Source organism: Plecotus auritus, assembly GCF_963455305.1.
Source record: "Plecotus auritus genome assembly, chromosome: 3".
Classification (NCBI taxonomy): Eukaryota; Metazoa; Chordata; class Mammalia; order Chiroptera; family Vespertilionidae; genus Plecotus; species Plecotus auritus.
In genome coordinates this window covers 66,560,170-66,581,278 of record NC_137772.1, presented here as the reverse complement: position 1 = coordinate 66,581,278, position 21,109 = coordinate 66,560,170, and the positions used below count along the sequence as shown (strand labels likewise).

General features: G+C 38.8%; 1 protein-coding gene across 3 annotated transcripts in view; it reads right to left on the bottom strand.

Annotated features, from left to right (window-relative positions):
- DIS3 (DIS3 homolog, exosome endoribonuclease and 3'-5' exoribonuclease) overlaps positions 1–21,109 on the bottom strand; it is a 44,939-nt gene that overhangs the window by 21,810 nt on the left and 2,020 nt on the right. For all 3 annotated transcript variants that reach the window (XM_080658610.1, XM_080658612.1, XM_080658611.1), the window contains 10 exons: positions 19,362–19,555; positions 18,586–18,659; positions 6,679–6,846; positions 5,762–5,926; positions 4,323–4,436; positions 4,069–4,206; positions 2,072–2,218; positions 1,559–1,675; positions 1,198–1,299; positions 21–85 (listed from right to left, as the gene is read on the bottom strand). In XM_080658610.1, coding sequence (XP_080514736.1) covers positions 21–85; positions 1,198–1,299; positions 1,559–1,675; positions 2,072–2,218; positions 4,069–4,206; positions 4,323–4,436; positions 5,762–5,926; positions 6,679–6,846; positions 18,586–18,659; positions 19,362–19,555 — 1,284 coding nt within the window. The remainder of the gene's footprint in view (positions 1–20; positions 86–1,197; positions 1,300–1,558; positions 1,676–2,071; positions 2,219–4,068; positions 4,207–4,322; positions 4,437–5,761; positions 5,927–6,678; positions 6,847–18,585; positions 18,660–19,361; positions 19,556–21,109) is intronic.

Genomic DNA, 21,109 nt, shown 5'->3' with positions numbered 1-21,109 from the left:
GAAAAAACAAGCATAAATACCTGTCAACATTACATCTTAAGGAGCATAAGTTAGAACTAAGCAACTCTGGAACCATGTCAATCCTCTGGAACAGATAAAAGAGAGTTGCAGATTACATTTATTTATTTGAAGTTCTATTCTCAAATAGCATTAATTTAACAAGAGGGGAGGAATATTCTGATCTCTGTGAATAGAATTAAGAAAACATGAAATAAAAAGTCTATTTCTAGAAAAGTACTTACAAAAATTGTTATAAAGTGAAAGCAATGAAAGAAAAGTAGACTTCTTATCAGTGGATCTAAGGTAAGTCCTCTACACTAAACACCTAGTTGTCCTCTGGGAGTCTGAAATCTCTAGTCTGGATATGAAATGTATATTAGGTAACTGATACAAGACCTCCTAGCTCTATGACTGGACCTTTCTCTAAGGCTTTCCACAAACTATATGGTGTTCTTAAAATACTAAAAACGATCACACTAAATTTTTATGTAAAAAAACTACATAGAACTTTGACAATGAATTCATAACAGACTAAGCTTAATTTTCCCCTCTGCTATCACAATTTTTCTCTGTAACTTTATGAGACTATACATAAAGAAGAATAAACAGTAAACTGTTACAGAGTAAATTCATGACTTTATAAAAAACAAATATACATTTTAATTAGTTACCCATAAATAGTATAAATTAAAATCTATACTACTGAACAATTACATCAGCTATACATACTTGTTATTTGGACCACTCAATAACAAAAAACATTGCAATATTTTCATTGATTTAATGTTACCTTATTCTATATATTATTAGTCTTTTAGCTAATTCATGTACTAATCCAAACTTCGACTACTCAAGAATTAACTGGACAATTAGTATAATAGTTATTCATCAAATTTCACTAAATACTGCGGCTGACTTTTCCTAAGCAAACACTTCAGATGATTTTATTATTAAGAATGAAACATGCCTGGCTGGTGAGGCTCAGTGGTTGAGCATCGACCTATGAACCAGGAGGTTACAGTTTGATTCCTGGTCAGGGCACATGCCTGGTTGCAGGCTTGATACCCAGTAGGGGATGTGCAGGAGGCAGCTGATCAATTATTCTCTCTCATCACTGATGTTCCTATGTCTTTCCTTCTTCCTTCCTCCCTGAAATCAATACCAAAAAAAAAAAAAAAAAGAAACAGATGATGTTACCTTTTCACAAAGATACACAGTTGTTCCCCTTCTGGCTGATTCCTGATCCAAAGCATTTCCTGGCCTAATAAAATGGCTAACATCAGCAATATGAACACCAACCTTAAAAAGATAAAAATAAAAAGGAATCAACATGCCTAATTAGACAGAGTTTTAATAAATTTAGCTAAATTTGGTTAAATTGAAAAAAGACTGTCACATTAACCATTTCAATTTTTGATACATGCCCATTAGTTTCTGCAGCTACAAACAACTATACTTGGCACAAATAATTGACAAATAAATTCTATGATGGGTGAAAAGAAAATGAACTCAAAAACAAAACTATATTTAAATAAGAATGTAATTACAAAGTGAATACCTCCAAATTTCCATTTTCAAGCTCTCTACAATGCAGAGCATCATCTATATCAGTACATCCTGGTGGGTCCACACTACAAACACATAGATGTCTCAGGTCTTCTCGGTTTTTCATGTCCTACAAGATGCCACATGATTAAGAAATAAAAAACTGTTTTGGTAGTACAAATGCAGCACAGCTCTTATAAAATCAACAATATACAAGGGGACACCTGTATTTAAAACAAACAAACCAATAACTTCATCTTATGACTTTATGATTAACAGACATGATTTGCAACTTGTGGTTTCCTTGCCTTTGAAAAATTTGACATAAGGTTGTGTGGGTCCTCTAGAAAAATTATCTTTTAGTAAAGCAAGTGATTTCTGTAATAACTAAGAGTCCTTTAACTAACTAGATGTGGGGGAGGGGGAAACCACAGTTTCTGCATATTTAAAAACACATACAGAATTCAAACAAAATTAAACCAGATGTAGTCACTTATAAAGTCACTAAAAATTCTTATCAACTTACCTTTTCAGTAATGCTCCAGGGCATCTTTGGTAGAAAGCTAAGGACAGCCTGTGAAAAAGGCTGATGGGGAACATCATGCTCAAGTAACAAAACTTCTGTTTCAGTCTCTTTATCTCCAACTTCACCTAAATTTTTCACAAAGTGTCCCTAAAACCAAAAGTTATTATTAGAAAAGTATATCTTAACACTTTTTATTAGGTAGTTTGTATTTTACTAGAGGCCTGGTGCACGAAATTCATGCACGGGAGGGGGAAGGTCCCTCAGCCTGGCCTGCACCCTCTCCAATCCGGGACCCCTCGGGGGATGTCCAACTGCCTCTCGCAATCCAGGACCGCTGGCTCCTAACTGCTCACCTGCCTGCCTGATCACCCCTAACCACCTCTGCCTGCCTGCTTGATCGCCCCTAACTGCTCCCCTACTGCCTGATCGCCCCTAACTGCCTCTGCCTCACCCCACACCCAGGACCCAGGATTCCCTCCTCCGGCCAGTCGCAAGCACCTAGGAGCCGGGCTTCCCTCCCTCTGGCCGGCCGCAGGCACCCAGAACCTAGGCCAGCTTTGCCTGGGCCAGCCGCAGCTGCAGGGACCCATGGGAGGCGGCTTTGCCCGGGCCACAGCCATAGTGCCTGGGACCGCAGGGCGGGTGTCTTGTCCCTCTCCCGGGTCCCAGCCGCAAGCACTGGCATCCGGGACCGTGGGGCAGGTGGCTTGTCCCTCTTCCGGGCCACAGGTGCAGGCACTGGCGCCCCAGGACCGCGGGGCGGGCGGCTTGTCCCTCTCCTGGGCCGCAGCCTGGCTGGTCCCCATTCCTTTCTCACGAGCTCATTTGTACCTGGCTGGTACCCATTCCTCTCTCCCCAGTGTTGAGTGTCTGAACAGTTCCAGCACAAGGGCGCGAGGGAGTGACGATCATTTGCATATTAGCTGTTTATTATATAGGATTATCACATTGAGCTCTTTAGCATTTATATGTAACCTTAGTATTTCTAAATGTACCCATAACCACTTCTTAGAAATGACTCCTTGATAAATTAAAGCTGATAAAGATTACAATTCTCAAGTGTTTATGATGGAGACTTAGTGATAGCTTAGATCAGTGGTCGGCAAACTCATTAGTCAACAGAGCCAAATATCAACAGTACAACGATTGAAATTTCTTTTGAGAGCCAAATTTTTTAAACTTAAACTTCTTCTAATGCCACTTCTTCAAAATAGACTCGCCCAGGCTGTGGTATTTTGTGGAAGAGCCACACTCAAGGGGCCAAAGAGCCGAATGTGGCTCATGAGCCACGATTTGCTGACCATAGGCCTAGATTATTTACTATAATCATTCAGTTTAAAATGTGCTTCAAATAGAGTAGCTTTAAAATCTGTTTATTGGCATCTACTTAGGTCTTAAACACCATTTTTGTAGTCACTATCAAAAACTATTTGTTTGAAAAATTGAGAAAAAGTAACCAAATGATTTACATTGGAATTTCATAAGATTAATTTTCAAATTGGATGCACTACTTATCAAGTAATTTTGTGAAATATTCCTAAATTTCAGTATGAAGTTTATAAACAAGCATACAGTAGGTCCTCAGGTTATGTCGGAGATCCGTTCCTATGGCGCGACGTAATGCAATTTTCGCTGTAAGTCAGAACCCACCTACATAAGCACCTATGTCACTCACATGGAGCATATACACAGCAGTAATGAAGTGAATCAGTAAAAGAACTTTAAAAGAAAGATAACAATTCCTGACCTTTACTTGTGGTAAATAAATAATAAAAAACATAAAGCACATATGTATATACGTCGAAATGATGGAACTTTTTTTTTAATAAAAATTTATGAATTTTTTATAAATAAATGGCAACATAACCACAAAATGATGTACATCGAGTCCGATGTAACCCGAGGACTGCCTGTATTCTAATTTCACTAAGTGAAGCAATTTTATTCCCAAATTTTAAATAAATTATTCTAAAACAAAATTACTAATTCAAACTTACATTCGGATATCTGGAATTTCTGGGCCATCCATCAATAGCAACGATAATTCTCCGTCCTTCCAATGCAGACGCCTGTCTGGTTTCTATCCGAATTCGAGGAATTCTCTTCTCCGCAGGTGTAAAGAGATGTCTTCTTGACTAGAGAAAATTAGAAAAAAATATTTCACATACACACAGAAAATCACAGGATGAAGGCTCTAAGTTCTATTAAATTGTACCATTTTTTATTACACAGCAATATACTCTCTACTCACCTCCTTAATATCAGACTTGGAAAGCATGCCACAATATGGTCTCCAATTCCTTTTTATTATTCCTACAACTCTACCTGTAGGCTTTAACATTTTTTCACTTACAGCAGTCTTAAGCTGGGATTTAAAAATAAAAATATTGTTATTTTTCCTTTAAGTACAATGACACAATTTCCCTTCATAATTAGACTACAAATATGGATACTAATATTTTCAGGCCCTAAATTATGTCATAAAAGTACAGAATCTTGATGTTTCAAAATTCTAGGCAAGGGCATGCCAAACCAAAGCATGGATATTTTCCATAATAATAAGGGACTACAAAGAGATAATTGAAAAAAATTAATATAACTGAATAAGTATGTCAGAATTCAACTCTTTCAATTTTAATATCAGCATTTATTAACACATACAGAGGTCTAGGAATTAATAGACTAGGATTTTAGTAGTAGTATGCACTAATTAGCTGCATGGCATTTATTAAATCCTTAAAAAAAGAGATATATCTTTAACGGTTCTTTTTTATCCAAAATAAAAATCCAAAGAATATTTCTTATTGGAAACAGTGAAGAACCTTATGGTACTTCACTTCTAAAACTCCTCTATGGCCTAGACCAGCCGTGGGCAAACTACGGCCCGCAGGCCGGATCCGGCCCGTTCAGCTGTTCTATCCGGCCCGCGGAGCCGAAAGAGCAGAGGGTTCTCTTGCTCTCCCCTCTGCTCCTTTACTTTGAATTTATATTAGTTCACACAAACACTCCATCCATGCTTTTGTTCTGGCCCTCCGGTCCAGTTTAAGAACCCATTGTGGCTCTCGAGTCAAAAAGTTTGCCCACCCCTGGCCTAGACTCTACAGGCACAATGTCATAGTAAGACTCCAGAATATAAATCATGGAAAAAGAACTACTAATGTATGAATAATTACATTATTCCTGTAATTCTAAAATAGGGAAATAAATTGATCATATCAGGTAGACTTTGGCTCCTAAGAAACAACCGAAAGTATTCTCCTCCATAATAAATACGGTAATAGAGAAGGGCTTATTAAACAGATCCAAATATAAGGGCCCAGTAGAACATCTATTATACTAAGGGAATTTTAACATTACATAAAAGCATTTCAGAAAAATTTTAATTTTATTTACTTAAAACTCACTAATTTCAGACAGATCATGTTATGCAGGTCATACAGGTTCAAGTTTCATACTCAAGTTAACAGTCTTTTTGCACTTAAACCTATTTACTTGAGCCAAATAAGATATTTATTTAAAAGAAGACTAGTAAAATAGTTATAGGGGGAAAAAATCAACTCTGTGTAGAACTATACTTTTGTTCAATAAATCTAAAAGCAATGAGATTTGTGTAATATTCTCCCAAATTAACACATTGACTAATTATACAAAACTACACAGAGAAAAATTAAAACTTGCTTGGTTTCATACCATGCGTTCTGTTTCCTCTTCTTTCTCCACATCATCTTCATTTTGACCTTCATCATGTAAAACCACAGAAGATGGTGCTACCCACTGATTTTTGGGGAGTAGCTCCACAGCCACAATGTCTTCATGAATAGCTCGATTTAAATTTTTAAGCCCTTGTAAGATAATCTGTGTAAAACAGTAAATGGCATGTGTCCAGATATTTTAATGGCAATAATTGGAAGGTTACCTAAAAGAAGTTTAGATATACTCTGAATGTCACTATGTATTTCTATTTGTCCTCCTTTATGTTTTTCTTCTTTATCGTGTCCCTTTACTACACCCTCTTAATTTCTCAATATCAAGTAGAAAAAAACATGGCCAGAAAACATGGGTTGTGTTCCTGGCTCTGCCATAACTCTTACATTAGTATCAAGAGACCTTAGGGAAATTTCTTAACCTCTCTAAACCTCAGGGTCCTGATTGGTAAAATACAAGGAGTACCTACTTTTATAGGCTGGGTTGAAAATTAAATGAAATGCAGCATGCAAAGCAGTTAGCAGAGTATATGGCAAACAGTAAATATCCCAAAATAATTGCTATTCACTTTAAAGTATATAAAGTCCTCTGAAGCAATTACATGTTATGTAAATAATATTTCCCATAACTGGTCTTAATATATAAAAAAGAGTCATCCTATTCATTAGTATTTGATTGACTAAACAATAAAAGTAGGTTAATAGAAAGTTATTTTCTTCAATAAGTAGTTTTCTAAAAAATTGATTAATTCTAGTATCTATACCTCCCACAAACTGCTTTCAAGCTGATAAACTGGGAGTACAAAGCAAATTTAAATTCTCATATAGAATTTTAAACACTTATAAAAGAAAACAATGAACAAAAAGTATTTTAGTATATAAGGAATATATTAACACACTTGCCTCTTTATTTTCTTCAGCGTCTCCATGAACCCATACTGTAGCTTCTAAGTAATTTTCCCTGCTGGCTCTAAATGTTCCTTGTAGGTATGTACCAGATTTTATGCCTTGTTGTAACTTACTTAAGGGAAGATGCTCTGAAAATATTATTTTTCCACTTTCTATTTCGTTCTGTGAAATAAGCAAACCAAAAAATGCAGTTAGTATGTAAGTCTTCTGTACACTAAGTATATAATTATTATCATTATCAAGTAATTTCTTTTAAATTCCTTCCACATCATGGTATATACAACTCCATGAATGAGAATATAATATAGTACAGTGAGAGAAAAAAATGCTTTCAGTTCATAGGCAACTTACAAAAATATTTCAATTTAATTACATTTAAGGTTTTTATCCACAGATGTATGTCACTAAGAAACCACTGCCCAGCCCAGGCCTCCCAAAACAAAGGTGTGAATACTTAAGTGGCTGGGTAGATATGTAGAGGCTAAACTGAACCATCAATTTCATGAAAAGGCTATGGCTATTAAAAAATAATAAATGTGGGGAAGGAAAAAAAAAAAAGGAGACATATGTACTACTAGTTGTAATACTTCAAACAATTAAAAAAATAAAAATAAAAAAATAAAAAAAAAGAACACATTCATAGTAAATGGCACATCCATAGCACAGTCATAATATTAATAAATTTCCATAAAGCAAAAAAATAATAATAATAAATGCTATTTTTATTTTGGCTATTTTAAATAGCTAAGGATATCAGATAGAGGTTAAGTTGGGAACTGCCTTAGATATACCACAACACCTATTAAGATTCTTAGCAACTTCAATATCCAAAATCCTAACTGCTTGGCTCCTTTCATTTCCTTCTCTATTTCCCACAATTTTTCACCTTCCAAGGAAAATACTTTATACCTTCTCTTTTTTGCTTAACTCTGTAACTTCCCATCTTTCTTCCCCACTCTCAGATGGGGGACCTCAATATTAATACTGAGAATCAGAAGCAGTCAGTAGAGACCTACTTCATCTTCCCACCACTGAATCTGCCTATTTACTTGCATCAACACCAAAATCTCAGCTTTCTCTCCTGTATAAATGAATACAATATTTGTTCTTTCATTTTTTAAAAACATTTTTTACTGATTTTTTTTCTTTAGAGAGGAAGGAAGAGAGAAACATTGATGTGAGAGCAAAACATCAATCAGCTTCCTCCTGCACGCCCCCTACCAGGGATCAATCCCATAACTTGGCATGTGCCCTGACCAGGAGTTGAAACGGCAACCTTTTGGTGCACAGGATGACACCCAAAGAACTGAACCACACTGGCTAGCTACACTGACTGTTTCTGTTCTTTCAATTGAACACTACAAACAATCTCCTCTCCTCTATTCAAGAACTTAGTCCTTTATCTTCTGCCTTTAGAATCAAACATTTTCACTATCATATAAACATAAGATAATCTATTAAAAATAAATAGCCAGGCCAGTGTGGCTCAATGGCTGAGCATCAACCAGTGAACCAAGAGGTCATGGTTCAACTCCTGGTCAGGGCCCAGGTTGTGAGCTCGATCCCCAGAAGGCGGCGTGCTGGAGGCAGCTGATCAATGATTCTCTCTCATTTGATATTTCTATCTCCCTCAAACTTTCTCTCTCTGAAATCAATAAAAACATATTAATAAATACATACATACATACATACATACATACATACATAAAATTTTGGTCTCCTTCCAGATACTTGCCTGATCATCTGTTCCACTTCATACCAAAATACTACAACAGTATTCTCTAGAATAGCTGTGTATCTACTTACTCACCTGCACTTTCTCCCAAATCCACTACAATCAAGTGTCATCCTCAGTCAACTGAAACTATACTGCCAAGGTCACTAGTATATGATCTTAGCAACTTAAATGCTCCGTTCTCAGTCCTATGAAAATTTTTTAAAAAGATTTTGTCTTCCCTAAGACACATCAGCATCCAAATCATTATTCCTTTGGTTTCTGTACTCCTTCACTGATTAGTTTCTTCTGTCAATTCTTCTGTTCCTGATCTCTAAATGTTGTCATATCCCAAGGCTCAGCAATAGGCCATTTTCTTTCTTTATCTACATTTATTCCCTTATTTCCTCCCGTCTTAAAAAAAGAAACACAACAATAGTAAAAAACCCCTCTTGATCCCACTTGCTCTGCAAATACCATACTTCTCTCATTCGATTACAGCACTGAAAGTGTTAACAATACTGTTATTTCTCTTTTCTCATTTTTTCGCCTATACTAGTCAGACATCTGCCTCCCACCCATCAAAACTACTCTGGACAGGTCCCCCAAACGGTCATAATGCTAAATCCAATCATCAGTCCTCATTAATTTGATTTATCAGCAACCTTTGACACAGATGATCACTCCCTTGTCCTTGAAACATTTTCTGTACTCAGATTCCACAGATTTCACTCACCTGGTTTTCCTCTTATATCACTTTTGCTGGTTTGGTTCTCATGTTTCTGACTTGTAAACATTAGAATGCCAAAGAACTCCGCACTTGGACCTTTTCTCTTGTCTATCCATACTTATTCCCCTAGATCAGAGCTAAGCAAACTAAGTTCATGCACCAAATAAAATTTTATTGGAGCACATCAATGCTCCATTATTTATCTACTAGAGGCCCGGTGCGCGGGGTGTGTCCCTCAGCCCAGCCTGCACCCTCTCCAATCTGGGACCCCTCGAGGGATGTCTGACTGCCCGTTTAGGCCCGATCCCAGTAGGCCTGGTCCCCCACAACTGCTCTCCCCTGCAGGCCCAGTCGACCCCAACTTCCCTCCTCTGCCGGCCTGGTCACCCCTATCTGCCCTTCCCTCCAGGCTTGATAGCCCCAACTGCCTCCCTTGCAGGCCTGGTCCCTCCCAACTGCCCTCCCCTCCAGGCTTGATAGCCCCAACTGCCCTCCCTTGCAGGCCTGGTCCCTCCCAACTGCCCTCCCCTGCTGGCAATCTTGTGGCGGCCATCTTGTGTCCACATGGGGGCAGGATCTTTGACCACATGGGGGCAGCCATCTTGTGTGTTGGAGTGACAGTCAATCTGCATATTACTCTTTTATTAGATAGGATTGTTGATGGCTGTTTCTGCACTACAATAGTGTAAGTTGAGTACTTACAACAGAGATCATAGCTTGCAAGGCTATAAAAAAAAGTACTATTTATCCTTTAAAAAAAAAGTTTGCCTGGGAGAAAATATTTGCATATCTTATGATAAAGAAATTGTATCAAGAATATGTAGAGAACCCTTACAACTCAATAAAAAGAGGAATAACACAACTACAAAACCGGTAAAGGATTTTAATAAACATTTTCTCAAAAAGACACTCATATACATGGTGTGTATATAGGTGTATATACACACATCTATGAACATACACAGACACCAACAAGCTCATGAAAAAATGCTCATCACCAATCATTAGGAAAATGTAATCAAAACCACAATTCGGTATCACTTGAAACCCATTAGAATGGCTATAATAAAAAACACAGACAATAACATGTATTGGTGAGAAAATGGATAAATTGGAAACCTCATACATTGCTTTGGGAATGCACTTTGGAAAACACAAATATATCTGAAATATTTGAAAAGCAGTTTGGCAGTCTCTCAAAAAGTTAAACATAAAATTGTCCTATGACCCAGCAAACCCACTTGTATGTATCGAAGAGAAATGAAAACACATGTCCATACAAAAACTTGTACACAAATGTTCATGGCAGCATCCTTCATTAATAGCCAATGAGTGAAAACAACTAAAATACCAGTATCTATCAACTGGAAAATGAATAAATAAAATGTTATTTGGCAATAAAAATAAATGAAGTATTGATATATGCTATAACACAAGAAAACTGAAAATATTAGGCTAAGAGGGAAAAAAGGCAGTCACTAAAGACCACATACTGCATTATTTCATTTATGTGAAATGTCCAGAATAAAGTTATAGACAGAAAAATCAGTGGTTGCTTCGGGCTGGAGCAAGAGCATGAAAATTTCAGCAGGAGACTGGAATAGAGTGGTAATGGGTGTGGAGTTTCTTTGACAGAGGAAGAAAACATTCTAAAATTAGATTGAGGTGCTGGTTACAGAATTCTGTGAATACATTTTTTTTAAAAAAAAGGTCTACTGAGAGGGAGAAACCAAGATGGTGACATAGGTAATCACCTATACTTGCTGCCTCTCACAACCACATCAAAACCACAACTAAATGGCAGAATAACTACCACCCAGAACCACAGGAAAGCTGGCTGAGTGGAAGTTCCACAACTAGAGAGGTGAAGAAAGCTCATTGAGATCAGTGAGAGGTGTGGAGGTGCAGAAAGTGCTGGCACCTGGATGTGCTGTTTTTATCTTTATTTTATTTTATTTTTTAATATATTTTATTGATTTTTTACAGAGAGGAAGGGAAGGGATAGAGAGTTAGAAACATCGATAAGAGAGAAATATTGATCAGCTGCCTCCTGCACACTCCTTACTGGGTATGTGCCCGCAACCAAGGTAAATGCCCTTGACCGGAATCGAACCTGGGACTCTTGAGTCCGCAGGCTAATGCTCTATCCCAGGGGTCCTCAAACTTTTTAAACAGGGGGCCAGTTCACTGTCCCTCGGACCGTTGAAGGGCAGGACTATAGTTTTAAAAAAAAACTATGAACAAATTCTGATGTGCACTGTGGGCCTGGGACAAGTCGGCTGCTAAGCAGGACAGGCAGCAGCACCTGGGCCGGATAAATGTCCTCGGCGGGCCACATGTGGCCCACGGGCCGTACTTTGAGGACGCCTGCACAAACTGGTTAGGGCTGTGCTGCTTTTTAAACTGGGAAGGAGATACAAGCGCCCGCTTGATCTGAACTCCAGTTCCGGGCAAGACTCTGGGCAAGACACATTTGGGGAGAAACTGGACTGTCTAGCATCAGGACAGGAACACGAGGGCGCCTTACTCTTAGAGGTGCTCGCAGAGATTATTGCTCCTGGACGGGGGGGGGGGGGGGGGGGGGGGCGGGAAGCAGAGACGGGAAGACCTCTCAGGTGTAGGGCAGCCATTGTTGTTTGCTCAGCCCTGGTGATTCACAGAGACCCCGCCCCACCCAATTTACAACCCCACCCAAGCTGTCCGCATCGGCTTTTGCATATGAATGGCCTGTCCTTTCACCTAAAACAAACTGCAGCTGGGTCAGAGAGCCCCAGATATTCCAAAAGAAGGCCCACTGTCTGGCAGCAGCGCCTGCCTTGCTTCACAGCTGGGCCTTGTCTGGGCACTTCCAAACCCCATACAAAGAGGAGGAATCTGCAGATGTCTCTGTAGCTACGGATGGGCGGCCCCAGACAGTGGCTGACCTTGCTCCTCCTTAGAGATCCAAGAGCTAGTGTACCCAGTGGTCAGTGTGAGACCATACCGGATTACAACTCTTCATATCCATAAGAGACACACTCCAGGGGCAGACTTAGTGAGCACCAGAGCCCTACTGAAGCAAGTCCTGATCCATGAGGTGTCTCCTGCGCAACAGATATTCCAGTGTAGACACAGCTGGTCATCACAGCCAATTGGCCTGGAGGTCAATTTTTCCCAGTGATACCAACAGCAATCAAAGGTTAACTACAACAAGACTGTGCAAACAGCCTACAAAGTGGTGCACCAAGAGCATCCACCTCAGGTGACTGGGGAGACTGAGCCACTGGGCCCTATAGGACACCAACCACACAAGGCCACTCTATCAACTCAAGGACACTTAGCAGCTACCCAGTACATAGAAACAAACACAGGGAAGCAGCTAAAATGCGAGACAAAGAAACAAGTAACAAATGAAAGAAATGGATGAAAGCAAAATACTGGATATAGAGTTCAAAACCACAGTTATAAGGTTACTCAAGAACCTTTTAGAAACCTCCAAGAAATTTACTGAGACCCTCAAGGATATGAAAAAGGACCAATCAGAAATTAAGCATACACTGACTGAAATAAAGAATAATATACAGAGATCCAACAACAGACTAGAGGATCCCAAGAATCAAGTCAAAGATTTGAAATAAGAGGGAGCAAAAACCACCCAAACGGAAAAGCAAAAAGAAAATAGAATCCAAAAATTTGAAGCTAGTATAAGGAGCCTCTGGGACAACTTCAAGCGTACCAACATCCGAATTATGGAGGTGCCAGAAGAGAGAGAGAGAGCAAGATATTGAAAACCTATTTGAAGAAATAATGACAGAAAACTTCCCCTACCTGGTGAAAGAAATAGACTTACAAGTCCAAGAAGCACAGAACCCCAAACAAAAGGAATCCAAAGAGGACTACACCAAGACATATCATAATTAAAATGCCAAGGGCAAAAGACAAAGAGAGAATATTAAAAGCAGCAAGAGAAAAACAGTTAGTTACCTACAAGGGAACTCCCATACAACTGTCAGCTGATTTCTCAACAGAAACTATGCAGGCCAGATGGGAGTGGCAAGAAATATTCAAAGTGATGAATAGCAAGAACCTACAACCAAGATTACTCTACTCAGCAAAGCTATCATTCAGAATTGAAGGTCAGATAAAGAGCTTCACAGATAAGAAAAAACTAAAGGGGTTTATCACCACCAAACCAGTATTATATGAAATACTCAAGGGTATTCTCTAAGAAAAGGAAGAAAAAGGTAAAGATAAAAATTATGAACAAAGTGACAATACGTATCTATCAACAAGTGCATCTAAAAATCAAGTGAATAAAAAAATCTGATAAACAGAATAAACTGGTGAATATAATAGAATCAGGGGCATAGAAAGGGAGTGGACTGACAATTCATGGGGAGAAGGGAGTGTGGGGGGTGCGGGAAGAGACTGGACAAAAATCTTACACCTATGGATGAGGACAATGGGGGGGAGGGGTAAGGGCATGGGGTGAGGTGGGAACCTGGTGGAGGGGAGCTAAGGGGGAAAAAAAGAGGAACAACTGTAATAATCTGAATAAAGATTTATTAAAAAAAAAAGTCTACTAATTCCTGCCCTAGATAATCTCATTTGGTCTTAACACTTTATATGCTACCTATATATTGATGACTTCCAAATTTGTCTAGTCCAGGGGTGGGCAAACTTTTTGACTCGAGGGCCACAATGGGTTCTTAAACTGGACCGGAGGGCCGGAACAAAAGCATGGATGGAGTGTTTGTGTGAACTAATATAAATTCAAAGTAAAGGAGCGGAGGGGAGAGCAAGAGAACCCTCCGCTCTTTCGGCTCCGCGGGCCGGATAGAACAGCCGACGGGGCTGGATCCGGCCCACGGGCTGTAGTTTGCCCAGGGCTGGTCTAGTCCTAACCTTCCCTCCCTTGTGAACTACAGATTTGTATATCCAACTATATATATATCATAAAGGTACTTGGAGCTCTGATAGGTATCTCAAACTTAAAATGTCTAAAATTATATTTGTGATTTTCTACCTAATCCTGCTTCCTCCATCTTATATACTAGGTGTAGCGGTTAATAATGTGGATTTTGTAATCAAAGAAAACACAATAATTTCAAGAGAAACATCAAAAGTGCTTTATTCAAGGTAATGTCCATCGCTAGCTACACATTTCCCCCATTTTTCAGGTAATCTGTGGATACCGTCCCAATAGAACTTGTCTTGTTTTGAGGCAAACCATTCAGAGACCCAATTTTCTACTTCTTTGTATGTTTTGAAGTGCTGCTTAGAAAGTGCATGTGCCATCGATCAGAACAAGTGGTAATCTGAAGGAGCAAGGTCTGGTGAATATGGCGGGTGGGTTAATACTTCCCAGGCAAGATCTTTTAACTTGTCTTTAACCGGTTTTGAAGTGTGTGATGGTGCGTCATCATGAAGCAAAATTACTTTGCCATGTCTTCTGGCACATTCTGGTCGATTCACGATCAAAGCTTGGTTCAAATTGATTATTTGTTGTCAGTAGCAATCAGTATTAACCATTTCACTGGGTTTTAGAAGCTCATACACACCACACCTTCCTGATCCCACCAGACACAGAGCATTGTCTTCTTTCCGAAGTGATTTGGCCTTACAGTCGATGTTGATGGTTGAGCTAGATCAAACCATGATTTTGTGCATTTGGGATTCTCAAAATAAATCCACTTTTCATCACCACTCACAATTCGATGCCAAAAAGACTTTCTTTCATGCTGTTGAAGCAATATTTTATTGATGACTTTTCAGTTTTCCATTTGTCTTTTGTTCAGTTGATGTGGCACCCATTTACTTCCTTTAAAATCTTTCCCATTGCTCAGAAATTGTTTGCTGAGCAATGTTTAATCTTTCTGCAAGTTGTTTTTGAGTTTGACAGGCATCTTTATCCAATAATGCTTGTAGTTATTGGTCTTCAAACTTTTTCGGTTGACCTGGACGTTCTTTGTCTTTCACATCGAAATCATCACTTTCAAAGTGTTTAAACCAGCGTTCACAAGTATCTTGAGATGGAGCATGTTGACCTTAAGCCTCCCAAAGTATTCAGCAGCAGTTTTCTTCAAATAATGAATTAAAAATTCCCACAAATGCTCTATTTTTAGCATGAAATTCGACATTTTTTAAAAATATATATTTTTATTGATTTTAGAGAGGAAGGGATAGGGAGAGAGAGATAGAAACATCAATGATGAGAGAGAATCACTGATTGGCTGCCTCCTGCACGCCCCCCTATACTGGGGATCGAGCCCGCAACCCAGGCATGTGCCCTTGGCCGGAATCGAACCCGGGACCCCTCAGTCTGCAGGCTGATGCTCTATCCACTGAGCCAAACTGGCTAGGGCGAAATTCGATATTTTTAAGTGTAAAAATATCTATGATGTTAACACCTTCAGCAAATTTGACATATGAAGTTTTGAAGCTTGTCAATACAACAAAATAGCATACATATCAAATCGCATATATATCAACATATGTGTAACTCCATCCTTTGAAAAAAAATCCGCATTATTAACCAGTACACCTAGTAAATAAAATGATACTAATTATGTAGTTGCTTAGGTGAAACACCTCAAGTCATCCATATTCCCTCATTGCCCCATCTAATCCATCACCAAGTCCTAAGATACTTATCTATAAAATACACCCAATATCTGAGTACTTCTCACTACCTTAACTGCTATTACCTTGGTCCAATTTTGTTCTCTCCCCAAAAGTACTAAAATATTCTTCTACCTGGAAACCCTTGTTTCTAATATATTCTTAGAACAGATGGATAAGTCATATTATTCCCCTGCTCAACAGCTATCCAACAGTAGAAGACTAATATTTTCCCCCATGACTGTTTTATATACTACTTTGCCCCACCTACCGTTCTAACTTCATTACTAATTTTCTCCCTTGCCCACTCCATCCCATTTTCTCTTTCTTGATCTTACCAACTTATTTTAATCTTTGAACTTGCTGTTTCCTCTGCATGAAATGCTCTTCCCCTAGTTATCACCATGGCTAACTTTACATAACTGAGCTAAAGTAACCCTGTGTCAAAGCAAATTTGCTTAGTTAACACTCTTCACATCTCAGCGTAGACATTGTTCTATGGAGAAGCCCTGACATCCCAAATCTGGGGTAGGTGCCCTTGTTAAGTACAGTCCATTCTACTATACTGCTTGTTTTGAAAACACAAATTATTCCAATGTGACTGATATATTAGAAAATACTAGGTGAATGAACAAAACTGTACCAGGTGAACCAAGCTGCATAGGAATCCACAGAACACACACATACCTCCCAAACATCTTAACAATGACCTCAGATCACCATATGTTCTGAGCCCCACCATCTTCGTCTACTGTTAACAACTTCCTGTATGAATTTAGATAATCCTCTTTCCACCACTTCCTGAAGTTTTTGAGTATGTGCCACTAACCACATTTTCCCAAAAGCTCTGTGGTTATTACATGATGTTACACAGCACAGTGAATTTGAGGAACACACATGTTACATTACAGCAGAACTCACTATAATTTCACCATACCCAACATTTAGTACCATAATACTTAATCAAATATTATGTATTCCCAATGTTAGATTACTTGTTTCTTCTCCTAGATCAGTGCTATTCAAAACAACTTTGTGATGAAGGGAATATTCTTTTTGTGATGTCCAAAATGGAAGCCACTATGCACAAGTGGCTCTTGAGAATTTGAAGTGGATACTGCAACTGAGAAAATGAATTTTTAATTAAATTTAAACAGCTACATGCAACTAGTGGCTACATATTAAACAGGGCAATTCTAAATCTGTATTCCAAAAATCAAGCCCAGCTTTTATTTTCTCACATTTAGTTTTCTAAAGTACCTGGTTGAAGGCAAACAGAGATGGGAAAAGTACTGTAAAGACTGGATATATGTATAATGTTCTATTAAAACCCATTTCTATAATAACAATAGCTACCATTTATACACTTACTCTGTGCTAGGCACTAAGATAAGAATTTTAATACTACCGTTATTCTCTCATTCAATCCTCATAACAACATTATCAAGTGACTATTGCTAAACACACTTTACATGTAAGGAAATGAGGTCTCACGAAGTTTAATCATTCCCGTAGCATGCCCTCTCACATCTGCTATTACAGTGATTCCTCTACCTCTAATCTTGCCCTTGATACAGTGCATCATTTTACATAACAATATTAGAGTGTTCTTTCAAATAAATAACATTTCTGATCATTCTCCCCCATCCCTCCCAGGCACACTCTTATATACCCTAATTTCTTTTAGCCACCCAGTATAAGGTAGGGAGCCCAGAATCCTATATGGCAGTGGTCAGCAAACTCATTAATCAACAGAGCCAAATATCAACAGTACGATTAAAATTTCTTTTGAGAGCCAAATTTTTTAAACTTAAACTTCTTCTAACGCCACTTCTTCAAAATAGATTCACCCAGGCCGTGGTATTTTGTGGAAGAGCCACACTCAAGGGGCCAAAGAGCCGCATGTGGCTCGCGAGCCAGTTTGCCGACCACTGCTATATGGTATAATCTTATATAATAAAACCCTAATATGCAAACTGACTGAACCGCAGAAAGACTGGTGGAACGACTGGTTGCTATGACGCTCACTGACCACACAGGGGCAGACGCTCAACGCAGGAGCTGCCCCCAGCCCGCAGGCCCCGACCAGCGGGTGGTGGTGGAGGGCAGGCCTGGCGAGCAGGTGGTGCCAGGTCACCAGCCAAGGTGGGTGCCAGCGGGAGCCCCTGACCATCCCGCCAGTCACCCCACAGAGGGAGGCAACCGGTGGTGGTGGCAGTGGGCAGGGCCGGCAAGTGGGAGGCATCAGAGCAGCCAAGGTGGATGCCAGTGGGCCCCTCCACCCTCAATCGCCCCGCCAGTCGCCCCACAGATCGGCCCTGATCGCTGGCCAGGCCTGGGGACCCTACCCGTGCACGAATTTCATGCACTGGGTCTCTAGTCTCCTCATAGCAGCCCTTTAGGGAGATCTTTGTAAGGCTATATAAAAATTACTGACATTCAGGGCCTCATTATCAGACCCCTGCCCTTCCTATTCTACCTCTTATGACTCCCTTCTCTCCTCCTTCGGGATTACCACTACAGTATGCTCTGTCTTCAGTGCCTGCCATTTCCTTGTCAAACAGCTACTCCTATTCACAAACCAGCCATAGATTCCTTTATTTATTCATCAAACAGTGCTAACAAGTGCCGGGCCCTACTCAGGTTGCTGAGGATATATTGGCAAACAATGCTATTTTTAAGTGTCATGCCTTTTAGAAATGGTATTTTCATAAGACTAGTACAGACCTTCTTACTGTCTATACCCCAACTCCTATTCCAATTCCCACCAACATTCCAATTTTTATATTTCATAAACAAAATGGCTATTTTAATATTTTTACTTTTCAGAAACAAAATAAAACAAACTCAAACATACCCCTTCTTCAGACAAACAAGCAAGACGATCTATGAGTTCAGGGTTAGCAGTTAGGCTCTTTACATATTCTTCACCTGAAAAATAAGTTATAGTTCTTGATAAATTCAACTGTTTTTTGCTTGTTTTTTCTTAGATATGAAAGAACATCAATCATCTTTTGGGGGGTTGAGGGGGGCAAGTCCATATCTGTTGATGTGATCATGCCCACATCGGTGAGTGTAGACAATGGGTCAAGCCTATCTATGAGCTTTTATTGCTAAGCCAATTCCAAACAGTGATGGGGAAATTAGCCCCTGGGCACCACAACACAGAGCTTAAAAATGCAGAGAAATTTAAAAATGCAAAAATATCACATGAGGTGCTAAAGACTATCTATCTATATATATATAAGGCTAAGTGACCATCTGACCGGCCAACCATCTAACCGGCCAGGACATATGACGTGCACTGACCACCAGGGGGCAGACGCTCAACGCAGGAGCTGCCGAGCTGTGTTGACTTGGCAGTGGCGGTTCTCAGGTGATGCACCCTGGAACCAGAGAGGAGGGAGCCCAATTCCTCGCAGGGGCATGTGATTCCACCTTCGGCTGTTATTGCTGGGGCACTGTCAGCCCCGAATATGGTTTCTAATTAATTTCCTTTCAATGTACACAAATCTGTGCACCGGGCCACTAGTGAAAATACAATATAACCAAGTGAATTTCTGACCATGGGCCTGATGATAACTTTTTTATACATTTGAAACATGAATTAACAGTTTCTACATTTAGACTTACAAGTGAAAGCTGGTATTCCTTCTTCTATGGCTTTCTCTTTGTTTTTCCTATCATTTGTTATTAAGATGACTTGTAGCTGATTTTCTGCTGACATTTTCTTCAAATGTTCATTGTACCATTTTGCTGCTACTCTGATGGCTCTATCATTCCTGTCATTAGAATTTTCTCCCTGTTTTTGTTCTATGTAAGTTTCTCTAAATGTAAAGGAAAGAAAAATTATTTTAAAAAGAGAAATGAAAATCAATAAAAATAAGCACATGTAAAAACTCTTAGGATATAAATGCTTAATAAGTACTAAACTTAAAAGTCAAGAGTATATCTTTTTCTCTTGAATGTAATTCAGATTTATAACTCAGAGAGAAAATAAATAGGATCCTTACAGTTAAGTTTCTAAGACAACAATTTGCTTAGAAAAAGAAAATCATATTATTAATGGAACGATAAAACGGCTAATTTTATTTCACCAGAAGGAAAATCAAGATCAGAATTTATACTCAGGCTGGAACATCAAATAAGTAATGGTTTGTTGGAAAAAACTATAATAAAACTTTGCAGGTCTGATAGTGGATTTCATTTGAACTGTAGGTTAACAGTAATTCCTAAAAGCTATAAATAGTATAATTAGATAATTTATGATCATATCATTCTATAAATATATAATGCATGTAAGTTATCTATGGTAAACACACTATAAATGCCAGAGGCTAACTAGAGACTAAAAGACCAGATACAGATATGACTGCATACTCCTTTCTAAGACTATGTACTCGGAACTCCCAAATTTGTCAGCATACTCATCATTTACTTGAATCTATTTTACAAGCCAAATTTAAGTACAATAACAAAACTCAGTACAGTAACTTCTAGTGCTTAAAGATAATAGATTCAATTTAAAAATTTTAGACTTATTTATAATAGTTTTTAGAATTATTTTATTCTTTACCATTTACACCTACTAATGCTTTCAATGTAACTATCAAAGACACTGTCGTAAATTTTTGAACTGGTTTTAGCATGATTTGAGGAAAAGAATCTTAGATGATATTTACCTAAGTGTCCTAAGATCTAAGATTTTTCCTGTTAACCCCAGTATTGCTAAACTCTATCCACTGCACTTAAGCTAACAAAATAACCTCTGATTAGGAATCTGATGACCATGCTCCACAGAAACTTGGTCTTTCTGCACTGAAAACCAAGGAACATTTCTACTTCTAGATTTCAAGCTAGGAATAAGATGGCTACAAGTGCTTTACTGATGTTCTTTTTTAGAAATTTTGACTTTTTTAAAAATATTTTTTAATTGATTTCAGAGAGAGGAAGGGAGAGGGAGAAAGGGATAGAAACATCAATAATGAAAAAGATCACTGATCGGCTGCCTCCTGCATGCCCCCTACTGGGAATTGAGCCTGCAACCTGGACTTGTGCAACCTGGACTTGTGCTCTGACGGGGAATTGAACCATGACCTCCAGGTTCATGAGTCTAAGCTCAACCACTGAACATTGGCTGGGCAGATGTTCTTTACAAGAACAATTTTTTTTTTTAAAGCTTGGGATATAAGGATAAAGAAAAAATTGAGAAACTAACATTTTTAATTTGTATAGTCCAATGGGATTTCATTACCAAATATACCAGCTAATCCAATGGTCCAAATGGGGGTGATTTTGCCCCCTGTGAACGTTTGACATTGTCTGGAAATATTTGGGTTGTTACAATTCTGTGGATGAGGGGGAAGGTTGCTACTGGCTTC